Raw genomic sequence first — 14,751 nt, 5'->3', positions numbered from 1 at the left:
AGAAGTACAAAATTAGGCTGGAAAATCAACGGAATAAGAGAGAAAGGCGGGGAGGGAGGGAAGGAAAGAAGGAATCATTAAGACCTCAAAATGTGGCAAAACGAAACATGTTACCTAAAAGACTGTAACAATTCTCAGCTGAGCTAAAACCGGGCCCGCCACACCAGCACCCTGGTGCATCTGATGAGCAGAGCTTCAGGCTGGGTCACCGGTACACGGGTCACGCAGGGAGGTGGTTTTAGGTTGGCGGACTCAAGGGGGCATGAGGCAAACACCTCCTGACTGTGCTCACCTGGGCTGAGGGAGCTCTGGCCCTGACCACACACGCCGAGGGCAGAGGACGACCCAGACGATCCTGGAGGAAGGGTGAGTACTCCTGCCCCCCAGCCCGGGGCCTGTTCCCATGGTGACAGAGCCCCTCATGCTGTGACAACCAGGAGAAGAAGCTGGATGCAGGTTCCTGGAAGCTGGGCAGCTCTGCTCCCCGCTGGGGCCTCCCTGAGGGCCTCTCCCAACCCCCAGCCTCCCTGCCCCCTCCAGTAATGTCCTTTGTCTCCAGCTGTGTCTGCAAATGCCTCTCTGTGCCCCCCCCCCAGCCCCTTCTGTCTGCGGGGTAGCACATGTCCCCCCCATCCATTTGGGGAGAATGGGGGGAAACGACTCTTTAATTAATCTCCTGCCTTAATTAATTATCGTAATGGCTTTCAACTTGGGGGAGAGAGGGGCACAATGCGCCTAATATGTTTTTATGTCGAGGAACACATTCTCTACTTGGCAGAGAAAGAGGCCAGTTTGGACTGGGGCTGCCGAGTGATTTATAAGGAAATGCTCCCGCTGCAAATGCAAGGTCCGCTTTCTGTGGCGAGGTGGTCACCCTCCCTCTCTTCCTCTCCCTGTAAGATCCCAGCCTCCTTGCCTCACTTTCCCCCCTTTTTCAAAAGCCGTCCCCCTCTTAACCCATCTCTTACCCCTCCTCACATCCCTCATTTCCCCGCCACCCCCTCTCTTGTCTCTCTTTTCCTCTCCAAAGCCTGGATGGAGGGTTCTTAGGGGAGACGGCCACTGAGCAGACACTCTAGGGCTGACATCCACCGGCTGCACGGGGCCTGAAGGGCATCGTGAGCAGAAGAGGTGGGGGCCCAGCTCAGCTTTGACCTGCTCCTCTGTGAGACCTCTCAGCTGGCCTTTAGGGGCACCTCGCTCGTCCCCCAGAGAGTGGGGGAAGGTTGCCGGGCAACCTTGTGTGAACAAAGTGCTTTCTAGGTCTTAGTGGCCCTGGGTGAGGGCTTCTCCGGGTCTGCTGTGAGTGGGGAAGGTCAGAATTTCTGGAAAGAAGGAAGGAGATGAAGTTAAGGAAAAAAACAACCCCACAAATCACTCTTTGATGAGGTGTGAGTCTCCACGGCAACCTGCCCAGGGCTGAGAACTGCGGAGGCAGGAGATGCGCTGTTGCCATGGAAACCACATCCTAGAAACCCACCGGTATTGGTCCCTGTTTGCCTTTGCAGATGAGCGCTGGGGGCAGGGGAAGTAGACCTCCTGGGTCGGGTCCCTCAGGGGGAACTGGGAGGAGGGAGAGAGTGAGCAAAGAAGGAGGAGAGGAGGAGGAGAGGGGGCACAGGAGAGGAGACAGGGAGCGGGGAGGAGAGAGAGAGGGAGACAGGAGGAAGGAGGAAGGACAGAACAGCTCCAGGCATCAGACAGGGGGATCCTGAGTTCTCTGGACTTTGCCCAGTGGAGAAGGAAGCCCTGTGCTCAGTGTGGGCACGTGCCAGTGAGCTGGGTGCAGAGGCCTGAGCTGGAGCCCCAGGCTGAGTCTCATGCCAGTTAGAGCCACGACACCCACCTGTCCTCGCCGCTTTCATCCCACCGTTATTCCAGATGCGTAAATGCAGCACATCCTGGGGTCCCTGTTCACTGACCACAGAACAACCCCCCAAAGTTTCTGGAACCGGAGGAACTCAGTTTGGGGCTACCAGTCCTCCTCTTCACCCACGGTCCCTGAAGCACAGTGGTTCCAGAGGAAAGGTGATTGGAAGCTGGGCCCCAAAGCCGGCCTCTTGCCCTAACTACTCCCTGACTATGGGTTGGTTCCCTTCTTCTGGGAGTTTGCGGCCACTGGGTGCCTAGCGCCACCTGCTGGTGACCACTGGAAGCACGGTGGCAGTGACCAGAATTGGCAGGTCTGAGTATGTCCCCCAGCACGGAGTCTCTGGGACCTCTTCAAGCCAAGGGTCAAACTGGGACCCTCCTCCAAACCCCACCCAGATGGCCTGTGGGCTCACAGCCTCGTAGAACACCCGCCTAAGCCCTGCCCAGAGACTGGGAGTTAATACACGTGTGTTCTTGGGGTGCCTGGGTGGCTCAGTTTGTGACTTCCAGCCCCCCCGCGGAGCTCTGTGCTGACAACTCAGAGCCTGAAGCCTGCTTCAGAGTTTGACTCCCTCTCTCTCTGCCCCTCTTCCGCTCATACTCTGTGTGTGTGTGTGTGTGTGTGTGTGTGTGCGTGTCTCAAAAATAAACATTAAAAATATCTGTGTGTGTGTTCTTTTAAGCTACTAAGTTTTGGGTAATTTGTCCCACAGCACAGAAGGTAAATATAGATGCTGTATCCAGAATATTTCATGCAATATTTAAGAAATATGTCACTTCACTCCTGTCTGTACCTCAACCCTAAGAAGAAGTATTATGACCCCTATTTATAGAAGGAAAACTGTGGCTTGGGGCTAAATTGACTGAGGCCACACAATGGCTGGAGGAGAGGGATAAAGGCTCCAGAGACCGCACGATGAAGACCCTGGAGACCGGCCCCGGCAGTGGCATTGGCCTTAGCCCGCACTGCTCGCTGCGCTGTGTAGCAGCGTGAAGGCCTTTGGGAGAGTGTGTTCTCCTGGGTTCTCTCGCAGGCCCCACCCCTCCCTACTGCCTAGTACTCCCCCTGCTACACAGGCTTCTCTCAGTCACCCACCAGGCTCCTGAGGGCATGTGAGTCTCCAGCCCACAAAACTAAGGCAATGGGAGGTAGAGCCCTGTTTGCCCAAGAACTTGAGAGCAAAGGGCAAGAGCCTAGCTCTCCTGGGAATGAAGCTAAGGAAGGAGGCAGCCTGCGATCTCCAGGGGCAATGCCGCACTCCCTTCCTGAGCTGTGAGGCCACAGCGCATCACCTCTGTGACATCTGTATACTCCAGGGTCACTGCACCCTCTGTAGCCCGGGGCCAGGCCTGGTCTGACGGCCCAATACCAAGTACAACAGAGGAGGGACAGGGACACACGAGGACCACAGCCTTAGAGGTGACCCCCCCACCCCAGCTCCTGGAGCAGGGGTGGGTCAGGGGAACAGGGGAGTTCTCATGCGATGGTCCCCACAGGAGCGGTGCTGTTTTCCTTTAAGGGAAAGGCAGGGATGCCGGCAGATGTCACGGCAAGCCCTGGGGCCCTAACTTGAACTTCCTTAGTTCCCCCCTCCCTCTTCTTGTGCCATGTGGGCTAGGGCAGAACCGCCTGCACTTATAACCTGAGAATTAGGCCCACATACACCCCACATACGCAGGTGACATTTTTTCCCTAGCCCCGCTGGAAGTCCTGGAAGCAACGGGATCCGCATTTGAGTCACTTCGTCAGGAAAAGTCAGTTTCTCGGCATTAGCTGAGCTCAAACTGCAAAGAAATGTCCTCCCTGGGCCACTGAGGGCTCTAACACAGGCCAGTGCTTCACAGGGAAACTTCTTAACTCTGTCCTGCTGGCAAGGAGCCATACTGGACATTTTTTCAAGTTTTTGTCTCCCAGAATTTCAAAAGCAGGTTACATTTGAAGTGTTCTTGGCTTAGGGCAGCTAATTTTCACTAGCAAGCGCTGCAGGAAGTGATGTGATCGTGGCTCACTGTGCTGCACCCAGGGACTGTATACACACCTGCCATCTGGACCTCACAACCAGCCCGGATGGCACCTTATTCCCATTTCACAGATGGGGAAACCGAGGCATGGTAAGTAGCTTGCCCACGGACACACAACTAGCAAGTGGGAGGTCTGACTCCACTGCTCCTTGCTTCCTATGAAAAAGACAAGCACCAGGCAAGCGACACTGTGTCCTGAATGACAGCCAGGTCACAATATCACATTAATTGAAGGAACCAGGCTGCGAAAAAAAATAGGTGTATGTCTTGGTGGGCAGTGCAGCGGTGGGGCTGGCTAGGCAGCCCCCAAACTGGAGAAGGTCCAGCCTTAGAGAACAAGTGGGTCCCTTCCGCTGGGGCCACCCTCTGTGATGACAGCAGGGCTGGATGAAGAAAGAATGGAGAGTAAGCCTTCGTGCTCCACTGCTCTCCTTGGAAGCTCAAATACCAGGGAGTCTGCTTCACAACGGAGCCTCTTCCTGGGGCCTCAGTCTCCCTCTTCCTGCCCCCAGGCCGAATCTGCTCCCGCCTGGATCTGGCCATCTGAGTTGCTTTAACCTCTGGTTGACCATCTGTGCAAAGGGGGTGACATCTATTTTTCTTCGTTTGGGAGAAGATAAAATGAAAGGACGCTCTTGGCAGAGGGCTTAGCTCCGCATGAGACCACAAGGAACGAATCCCAATGGAGCTGCATGCTCCCTCCACCAGAAACCTGAGTTCTTCCAATCCCTGAAGTATAAGGTCATGGTAAGCCTGGGGTTGTTGAGGTGCATGGTCATCTGGGTCAGGAGGGAGTACCGCGATTCATGGACAACGGTCGTGCTCCTGTTCAAACTCTCCACCAGGTGGCGCCACGGTACAAAATTCACAGTCCTTGAAGCCAACACCTGGAGACGCTGGGGTTTCCAGGGTCTTCCTGCACAAGGAGAATGGAAATTGATTACCCAGGCTAAAGAAAGCCTGAGGCTGTGTCACTCTTCAAGCCTTTCCTCAATTTCCTTAATCTAAATCTGCATCAAATATGGAGCAGGACAGGGTGGGGCGGGGTGGGGGGGGGAGGGCTGGGAAGGAGTTGAGGGGGGAGGTTGGGGATACAGACCGTGAGGCTGGCAATACCACCCCTTATCAGCAGCGACTACAAACACCATGCGTCCTCGCTGAGCCAGACAAAGCTAGGCGAAGACAGGAAAGGCACCATAGCCATCTGCAAAGGGAACCGAGAAAATCGAATGGGACTCCAGAGGCTAGACCTGCCTTGACCTCTCCTGGCACACAGGAGACTCTCCCTGAATGTTTGCTGAACCAACTTAGAAGCTAGGACTAAGTTCAAACCACCCAAGGAACCTCACCCCTCAGGCACTGGAGAAACCCTAGTGCCATTTCTCTCAGGGACCCCACAATTCAGAGAAACAGCCCCGTGGAGTGGTTCAGGGTCAGAGCTACAAGATCCTTGGGGGTCAATTATGTCAACCCCTTATGGTACAAATGACTTCATGGAGGCCAAAGAGGGTCACCAACTCACCCAAATACCAAAACACAACAGAATTAAGAAGGTGTCTATGCACTAATAAGAAATGTGTCCAGTCCAGGATGTACTGTTAAGTAAAAAAGTGAGAGCAGATATGTGTCTAGTTTTCCATTATTTGTATTTTTAAAAAGAGAAACTTAGTATACTTTATGTTGCTTATATTTGTGTAAATGAATTCTGGAAGGATTGAAAGGACACTAAGAACTGTAGTCATGGGGTGGAGGGGGATAGAAGGATGGATGGAAGGGAGGGAGGAAGGTGGAAGAAGGAAGGAAGGAAGGAAGGAAGGAAGGAAGGAAGGAAGAAGAAAGGAAGAGGAAGGAAGGAAGAATAGAAGGATGGATGGATGGAAGGATGGTTGGAAGGGAGGAAGGGTTGGAAGAAGAATGGGTGGATGGATAAATGGATGGATGGAGGGAAGGAAAGATGGATAGAAGGAAGGAAGGAACGAACAAACGAAGGAACAAAGGAACGAAGGACTGATGGATGGACGGGGACAGGAGAGGGAGTTGAGACTTTCTTCTGTATGCATTTGTACATCGCTTGATCTTTAAACTTGCGGATGTATTACCTTTCAAAGAAAGACTAACCTTTAAAAATAGCTTGCTCACGATCATATAGTATTTCCCACAGTCATGGGATGCCTTTACCTGACATGTGTGAAGTCATCTGAGGGGACTATGCAAAATGACAAAACAATTCACAAACACAGCACCAAATCATAAAATGAGAAAGCCCTTTCCTCCTCATGTCTCTTCAGTCTTCTGACTCCATCGAGGAGAATGTCTCAGTGAGATGCTAATAGGTCTTTAACACTCTCTAAATCCTGGTAAATTGCCTTTTCTTTTCTTTTTTTTTTTTTTCAACATTTTTTATTTTTGGGACAGAGAGAGACAGAGCATGAACGGGGGAGGGTCAGAGAGAGAGGGAGACACAGAATCGGAAACAGGCTCCAGGCTCCGAGCCATCAGCCCAGAGCCTGACGCGGGGCTCGAACTCACGGACCGCGAGATCGTGACCTGGCTGAAGTCGGACGCTTAACCGACTGCGCCACCCAGGAGCCCCGGTAAATTGCCTTTTCAACAAAGAAAGCAGGCATCCAGCTCAGAGCCTTGGCCACAAGCAGCGGCTAGCTAAAATGGAATCATGTTATTGTCTCTACACTGAACTTACTTGTTTATAGTAGATATTTCTACTATGAATGGCAGGTAACGCTCACTCTCCACTTACAGTAGTCAGATGAGGCTTCCTTTTCAAAGAGATTTAAATAAAATGCAAGTTGTTCTCAACAAAAATGTTAAGTAAACCCTAATGCTGTTGTTTTGTGCTAACCTTGTGCCAGAATCTGCTAAGTGCTTGCCACGAATTAATGCTTAATCCTCCTGCCCCTGTGAGGTGCACAGGAGGACAGAGGGGCAGAGAGCATGTGGACTGTGTCCAAGGTCACCGGTTAACTGGGATGGAGCCGACAATGTGAACTTAGGCATTCAGCCTCCCGCGGGGACCCCCCACACCGGAGGGACCAAGGTTGGTGGTCCAGTGAATGCAGACCAGCCCTCCTGCCTCCAGCCCAGAGCCCAGCCCACCCAGCCCTTGACGAAATTGCCCTAAAGGCTCAGGCTTCACTCTGGACAGTTTCATCTTCCTCTTCCAAACTCTGGGTCCCAAAAGCCAAATGGTTTCAGCTCTTGCCCCACCCCCAAGCCTGAGGGTCTGTCTCTGTCTCTTGGGCCCTGGGCACAAGGAAGGGTAAGCTTTGCCTCTCCCGTTGTCGTGCCCTGCTGGAGAGGCTGCAAGCTTCTCTCTCCATCACATTTTGGCAGCAAAACCCTCTGCGCTCCCTCCCCCACCCTCACCACCCCTGCACAGCCCTTCAGGGACCCTGTGCGAGGTAATTGGATTTCTCCCCTTGTCAGTTTGCAATGAAAATGTCATGCATTCAGGAATGCAGGGAAGAGGGCTACACCCCTATTCAGCGGCTGCAGCCCAGAGCTGGAAAGCTACGGAGGCCACCCAGCTGGGCAGCTGCGGCCAACATCCTCGCACCCACCTGCGTCCTCTGCCCTCGAAGAGCTGATCTGATGGCCACAGTGGGTCCCAGCAGGTAGTGAGGCCTGCCCCTGTCGGGTCTCCCTCCTCTCTGAGCGGGCAGAGGTGGCTCCCCCCCCCCCCCTCCCTGGGCCTCTGCACAGTCAGGGGTTCTACTGCCTCTCTCCTCCCAGCCTTTGCATCAAAATCGCCCCCCTTTGAAAGAGGCAGGCTCTGGGCCGCATCCCTCAGCATGTCTGAGAAGGTCTGCGGTGAGGTCTGGGAATCTGCCTCTGTAACAAGTCCACGGGTGATTCTGACATCCGGCCAAAGGTGAAATCAAGGAATGGTTAAGAATGTGGCCTCAGTTGGATCCTCGCTCCACCCCCTGGCTCACGAGGGATCCCAGGGCAACTTATAAGTGCTCTAGGATGTGCTCAGCAGGGAAATAAAAAGGACAGTAGTAGAGCGTGAGTCATAAAGCTGGGGGGGGGGCGGGCTGGGGCGGTATAAATGAATGACTTCGAGTGCTCAGCACAGGTCAGGCACACAGCACGCAGCAAATTCGTCCCGTCCTCATAGGAGATCTACAGCAAGCCCCTCAGGGTCCCGGCCCACACAGAAGCAGCTGTGGAGGGGGCAACACTAGTCTTCGAAGCCCAGCACTACCCCAGGTGGGGGTCCCAGGCACCTGCTACCTTGTGGCCACCTTAGGCCAAAGCCCACAGCACGGGAGCTGGGGTCCAAGGTGCAGCGTCTGTGGAGGAGGTTTGGGGGTGGCTGCGGCCCCTCCTTTTTATGCCCCCCTCTCTCATCCACCATGCAAGGGTGAGCCTGAGGCTCTGAGAGGCAGGAGGGACCCTGATCATCATCCCTCTCCTTAGAGGTAAGGAACAAGGCTGTCGAGAGGCCAAGTGAACTGTCCAAGGTCACGGACCCACAAAGTAGAACAGGGCCTGCAGACAGGTCTCCTCCGGGGCCAGGTGGCCTGGGTGGGGGTAGCCTTCACTACCCAAGGGCACCCAAGGGCAGAGGCTCTGACCACCACACCAAGACTTCTTCTTCAACTGAGAGCCAGAGCCCCAAGTCAGGGACCTTGGCCAAAGGGCCGGGTTCTGGTCCCAGTCCCAGAGAGCCAGGAGCCAACGGAGGGCTCCCTGGGGAAGCTGGCAAAATGGGAGGCGCCATTTGGCCCCATCTCAAGTTTGGTATCTCTTGTGGGAAGGCAGAAACATGGCCTCCACCTGTAAGCTAGCTAGATGGTGGGGAGAGGTGGGGTTTGGAAAATGAAGGCCTCGGAACTTTCGGAAGGAGGGCCCAGGCACCCAGGGAGTCTGGGAGATGGAGTGGGGACAGGCCGTCAGACCCCGCAGCTCCACTCATCAGGTAACCCCAACCAAGGAGTCAAAATAACTCCACAGGGGGAGGGGGAGCTCCCCTTTCCACAAAGGCAGCAAAGGCCTGGTGAGATCCAAGCTGCGGCTCACGTGGTGTGGGGGGGCAGCTCTCCCCAAGGCAGCCAAGCCGAAAATCCAACCTGACACAGAGACACAGGGCTTCAAGGATTAGCCCTGGAGATTAGCAGAAACCTTCCCTGAAAACCTGCCCTCCAAGCAGCCCGGTCCGGGGGGTCCTGTCACACAGCAGGCAAGGCAGGGGGTGGGCAGAGGAAGAAAGCCCCTCCCTCCTCCTCAGACAGGAGGTCTAGGAATAAGATGCCCACTAGGCCGAGACGGCCTTCGGCCTCACCCCAAGCCTCATCAGGACCTGCATCCGGCCACCGGGAGGAACAAGCCTCTGCCAGCTGAGAACCTGCTGGCACCACGCTTTCTCAGCATGCGCAGGCGAGAGCCTCCCTGAAGGCCATTCTGAGGACAGGCAGGGAAAAGGCCCCGGATGCTACTGCTACACAGGTCGCGCAACCCTAGGGGGCACTCTGCCTCTGCCCACGGGCCACACTGGCCCGGCCTACCTTCAGACCCCGGGGGGCTGTGAGAAGGGAAACAGCACAACGGTTAGCAAACTGCCCAGGGCCCAAGGGGCACAGGGAAGGTGAGTTGAAATAAGAAGTGTCAAGAGGCGGGTTCCTGATTCAACCAGAGTAATTCTGTCAGGTCCGGGTTGTGTGTGTTGGATGAGAAAACAGAACTTTTTCTCAAACAACTCACCTCAGGCCCCCAACCCCTTCCCTTAGGCTAACAAGTCGCTGGAGGGGCCTTGGCCCCAGGGTAGGTGTGGCCACCGATGTCCAGGCTCCTCCTGCACCCCAGGGCCTGCCTGGACACAAGGACAGGCCCCATGCCCCCCTCCCCAGGCTCTTTCTAGTCAGGAGCGGGGAGGAAACCCCTGGGCTCCCCTGCCTTCCCTAAAGGACCTTCGCTTCTCCTCAGAAGGCTCGGGCCTTGGGAACCGACACCAAATTCTGGACAAAAAGACCGTTCTCAGACCTGAATTTGTGGACTCAGATTCATACCCCTTAAAGGGACTTTATATATTGGGGGTTCACTTAAGATTTCTTTTCTTCAGAGTCCCACAGCTTTGCAAAGCAAAAAGAAGGGGAAAGCCCAGCCCCAGAGGGACATGCTGAGGGGGGAGTATGAGGGAGGGGGATGCTGTGCACAGTGATCCCTTCCCCGTGGCTGTGAGGCCACAGCCACATAAGCTTGGGGGCTGGCAGAAGATGCCATGGGGGACAGCAGGGACACCAGCCAGACCTGGGCACCACCTCCCCTTGCCCAGGCCCCACAGGAGCGGCTGGAGGCCAGACCTTCCGTTCCCTCTCTGCAATGCCCCCAAGGGCCCAGCGCCCTCCCCTCCATCACAAAGGGAAACCATGTTCCAACAGCTGCCCCCAAATAAAGACGCAGGAAACACTGAGAAAGGAGTCCTGTTCCAACACCACAAAGCTCCTTCGGGAATGTCTGTGATAAAGGCCACCAGCCCCCTCAAGGGCAGCAGTGGGCACAGGGGTGTTTTGGGGGGCAAGGTCCCGTTCCTAGGCAGCACAGCAGGGTCTCAGGAGGAAGGACAGAATCAATCTCAGTCTCAAACTACCCCCCAACCATCCCACATACACCCCATGATGGTTTGTTCCACTAGCCCTGGCCTTCAAGAAGCACCTCCCCAGCCTGCCTTCCTCCCCCGGCCCCAGAAGAATCCTAAGAGGAGGTGAAAACTCTGGTCTCCAGGCAAGGGAAGCCCTCAGGCTCACCCAGCCTCCCTCGGACCACCCGTGGGCCCAGAGCCCTCAGTCATCCGGTGTTACCCCCTCCCCCCCGACAGGGCCTCCACACAGACCCAGGGCTTACGGGCCCAAACTCAAGGCCTCCACTCAAGAAAAGCAGGGCACCCTTAGCCCACACGCACTGAGCAGTCGGCACCAAGACCTCCTGCTTTTTAAGGAGAGTGAGCCGCAGGAGGCAAGCCGACCCCCTGGGCATAGAAGCCTCGCACCCCAGCAGTCCCATCGCCACAGCCTCATCGCCATTCTGGCCACAGGACTCCACCCCCCACAAGGCCGACATCTCAGAGTCAGCCAGAAATCATCCAAGCATCAGACAAGGGGCCCGGGTCTGCGCTTCACCTGGACCCCCCCCCCCCGCCCCTCCCGCCAGGCTCCCAGAACCTATCCAGAAAAGCTTAGAAACCCCGGACCCCACCCCCCACCCCGGGGTCAAATGCCCCCCTCCGCCCTGTTCCCAATCCCAGTCACTCCCAACCACCCTCCTCGTGTCTTCCAGATTTACAGGCAGCTGAACAATCATTTATGAATGTCATTACATGAATTCCATTTTAAATCTCTTTATTGAAAATGCCACCACAGTAAGTAGATGCCAGTGAGACTTGTCATAAACAAAAGTAGCCAATTAAAAATATACCATTAAAACCAAACAGGGCTATAAAAGTCTGGAAACTTTTCCCATCTGCCTTAAGCCCGAGGCCTCCTCGCTAGTAACAGGGGGAGTCATGCGTGAGTTCCAGAGGCATGAGGACACGCCGGCACCAAGTTCAGGCTTTCTTCTTGGCATGAAAGGATTGGAAGAGAACTGGAAAGGGAATCCCTTTCTTGCTCTGACTTTGTGCTTAACGCGGGCCCAATACTACCTAAAACCGTCTCAAGGGACTGAGGGGATCCACCCAATCCTTTGGGAAGGCAGGACCGGAGGCTTCCTCTGCCTCACGCCTCGCGCGACGTGAACGCGTGTTCTCTGAGCACACCTTCAAGGCACCCTGAGACCCCTGCCCCTGTGCCTGTTCTCACCCCCAGGCCCCAAAACTCCCTCTCCTCCACGCCTGCCCCGCTAGCTGCCAGGTGGGTCACCGCTGACTCAGGTGGGACACCAGGTAGACGAGGCCCACGAGCAGGAGTCCACGCACGCCAAGCATCATGAGCAGGAAGAGAAGCAGGATGGAGGTCACCGGCTCCACAGCATGGTTGCCGAGATGCCACTGGGGGAAGCCCATGTTCACCAGCTGCCGGTTGAGGTCATTGAACGGGGACTGAGCAGCGCCCAGCCTAGCACCCGCCTGCTGCTGGCGAGGGCCGGAACCCCCCAGGGGGGCACCATGGCCCCTGTTGAGAAAGCTCTGGAAGGCGAAGAAAGAGAGACGAATGAATCTGGAGAAAGCTTCCCTGGCGCGAAGTACTAGGCAACAAGGGAATCTTCTGGGCTGGGCTCTGCCCTCCCCTCCAGCCCCCGAGGGCCACACCTTCCTTCCTCAGCAATCTCCAGATGCCACCCCCGGGGATGCCAATCACAGAGTCATAAGCTCTCAGAGCACAGAAAATGCCACTCTATTTTCCCCAAGTCCTGCCAGGGAGAAGGTGCCCAGGCCAGAGAAAAGAGAAGGGGTCAAGGAGGACGGGACCACAGGGCGCAGCTCCTGAGCAGGCATTCATATCATCGCTCCTTCCTTTAACACCATCATGGTGTGGCCGTGGGCCCATCTTTGTCACCTTCCCCGGGTTCTCTGTCGGCCGGCAGCCTCTTAAACAAAGATGCCAGCTCCAGCAGGGTTAACCAAGTTAAAGGAGAGACAGCTGTTGGATTCAAAGTCCGAGAAGGCTTCCAGAAGAGCAAGAACTGGGGAGGAAGGGGCCTGGCTGGGATTAAATCTGCATTTTTTCCCCCAGTCTTGACCCTGTGTTCCCCAGCCCGACGCTCTGCAAAGAGGGCTTCAGGCTACAGAAGGTTAATGACTAGCAAGAGAGCTTCGGGGAGCTAAGGAGTCACTGGCGCAGAGGACAGGAGGCCAGCTGCTCCTGCCACGGGCGCTGGGCACCTACCTGTCGAGGGGTGTTGCTGCGCGAAGGGATAGTGTTCCTGACGCGAGGGTCGTCGTCCTGCACGATTTCCCCATTAGCCAAGATCCGCACCATCCTCCCAGGAGCTATGGGTCCCTGCTGGGCTGCACCCTTCCCCAGACCTGAAAGAAATGACTTATCAGAGGTAAAGAGACGCTTGCCTTCGTGGGAAAAGCTGAGATTGCAGGTGTTCACACCGGTCCCCCGAGCCCGGCCGGCACTGCGTCTGATTAATTACAAGGAGAGAAATAAATGCACGTTATTTGACAGACAAAAATCTTTCAGGCATGCGAGTCCACTGGGAAAACTACCAAAACGATCCTTGGAGATGGATGTTCTAGGAACCACCACTTCCAGCAACCCCAGGGATGAGAGCCCACGCTGTGGCCCAGGCCCTTGTGGGAAGTCCACTGAGGCCCACCGCACTTACACCTCCCCACACGCTCCGGAGCAGGTACAGCTAGAGATCCAGAGAGGTCTAACCGGCCTGCCCAGGACCACTCACGTAGAGGCAACAGAGAAAGAAGGGGAAGCCACAGGAACGCTGGCCCCAGGTCGTTCTCTCGGCTCTAAATATGGAGTCCAGGGCACCGAGATCCCCCGTGTCCCTATTTCCCATCCGTTACAAAATGGCCCGTTGGGAGTAAATGCCAAGGACCCGGGCCTGCTCCCCACAGAAGCTCTGGACCCACTTTGTTGCTACTTCAGGTTCACGGCCTGGCAGCAGACCATACTGCTGGCCACAGGGCCGCCAGCGCTGGGGGAGGAGCAGACCTTTCCCGCAGAGGGCACGCCCCTCACCTGGCCCTCACCTCTCAGATAACACCAGTCCCCCCCCACCCCTGCTCACGGGGGCGGCGCCAGCCTTCCCAAACTAGGGGATGGGGGATGCGGCTGGGGCTCTGAGCCGGGCGCTCCGCAGACCCCCAAGGGTGTCGGTGGGCTGGAGGTGGGGGTGGGGTCCTTCCATGGCGCTCCCCGAGTCTGTGTAAAGGCCATTCTTTTCTAAGGAGATGAGCCAGTTTTCACCTAAATTCTGAAAAGCACTTGTGACACGCGCCCCAAAGGGGGTGAGGAGCCCCTGTTCTGTTGCCCTTGGCCCAGAGCGTGGGACAGGCGGGTCCCCCTTCCGAAGCCCGTCGGTCCCTGGAGAAGGCCAAGCGGGTCACGGAGCCCCGCAGTCCCTCGGCGCTTGGCCACGCCGAGCCCGCTGGGTGGGCGGAGGCCTCGGTTGGCCCTCGGGGCACCTGACTCGGGAGCTGGGGGGGGGGAACTCGGGGGGCGGGGGCGGCTGCCGCGGGGCGGGGGAGGGGACAGGGGGACGCGGGCTGCGGGGAGGGGGCGCCGCCCAGGCTGCCGAGCCCGGGCTCGGGGGAGGGGAGGGATGCGCGCCCGCTCGCCCGCGCCCCGGGCCCGGACACCCACCTTCGGGCGCGGCTCCCGGGCCTCGGCTGCGTCCACTCCCCGCGGCTCCCAGGCCGCTTCCTCCCACCTGACCTCACAGGAAGCTCGAGCCGCAGCGGCACGGCCAGCGGGCGGCGCCGCAGCCCCCTCTTTAGGCCGCCGGGGGCACTGCAGCTGCCGGGCCCGGGAGCGGCGCTGGGCAGGGAGGAGGGAGAGAAACTGGGAGCCACCGGGAAGAAGGAGGGAGAAAAGAGGGTGGGGAGGAAAGAGCGGAGGAAGTAGGAGAAGGAGGAGGGAGAAGAAGAAGAGGAAGAAAGGGAAGTGGAGCCCGTGGAGGAAAAGCCCAGAGGCTGGGAGACCCTCTGCCCTGGGGGAGGCACAGGCTCAACCCACCAGTAAGAGCTTGCTGAGCCGGCTCAGGGGAATGCCTCTTGAGTGGGACCCAGCCCGACCCTCAAGGAGCTCCAGCTTCCAGTGGGGAAGACGAGGCATGAACCACAAGGCAGGAGGTGCAAGTAACTGCAGCTTGTAGGAAGGCGGGCTTCCTGGAGGAGGCGATCTTTGAGGTGGGGCCAGAAGTGTAGGTAGGATA

General features: G+C 56.8%; 1 protein-coding gene across 2 annotated transcripts; it reads right to left on the bottom strand.

Moving 5' to 3' along the window:
- Nucleotides 1–11,235: 11,235 nt before the first annotated feature.
- Nucleotides 11,236–14,311, bottom strand: FAM241B (family with sequence similarity 241 member B). Of its 2 annotated transcripts, none has more exons than XM_019444385.1 (3): nt 14,181–14,311; nt 12,738–12,877; nt 11,236–12,037 (listed from the first exon to the last, which is right to left on the bottom strand). In XM_019444385.1, exons 2-3 carry the CDS (start codon nt 12,828–12,830, stop codon nt 11,768–11,770), a joined length of 363 nt encoding a protein of 120 aa, XP_019299930.1. In that variant the 5' UTR covers nt 12,831–12,877; nt 14,181–14,311; the 3' UTR covers nt 11,236–11,767. The 2 variants fall into 2 exon arrangements, with proteins under 2 accessions (XP_019299930.1, XP_019299931.1); XM_019444386.2 differs by lacking the exon at nt 14,181–14,311 and adding an exon at nt 13,785–13,984.
- Nucleotides 14,312–14,751: the final 440 nt, after the last annotated feature.

The sequence above is a fragment of the Panthera pardus genome, unplaced genomic scaffold (assembly GCF_024362965.1).
Source record: "Panthera pardus isolate Hobbes unplaced genomic scaffold, ASM2436296v1 HiC_scaffold_22, whole genome shotgun sequence".
NCBI classification, from domain to species: Eukaryota; Metazoa; Chordata; class Mammalia; order Carnivora; family Felidae; genus Panthera; species Panthera pardus.
Note: the sequence above shows the minus strand (reverse complement) of the source record. Positions and strands in the feature narration are given on the sequence as shown.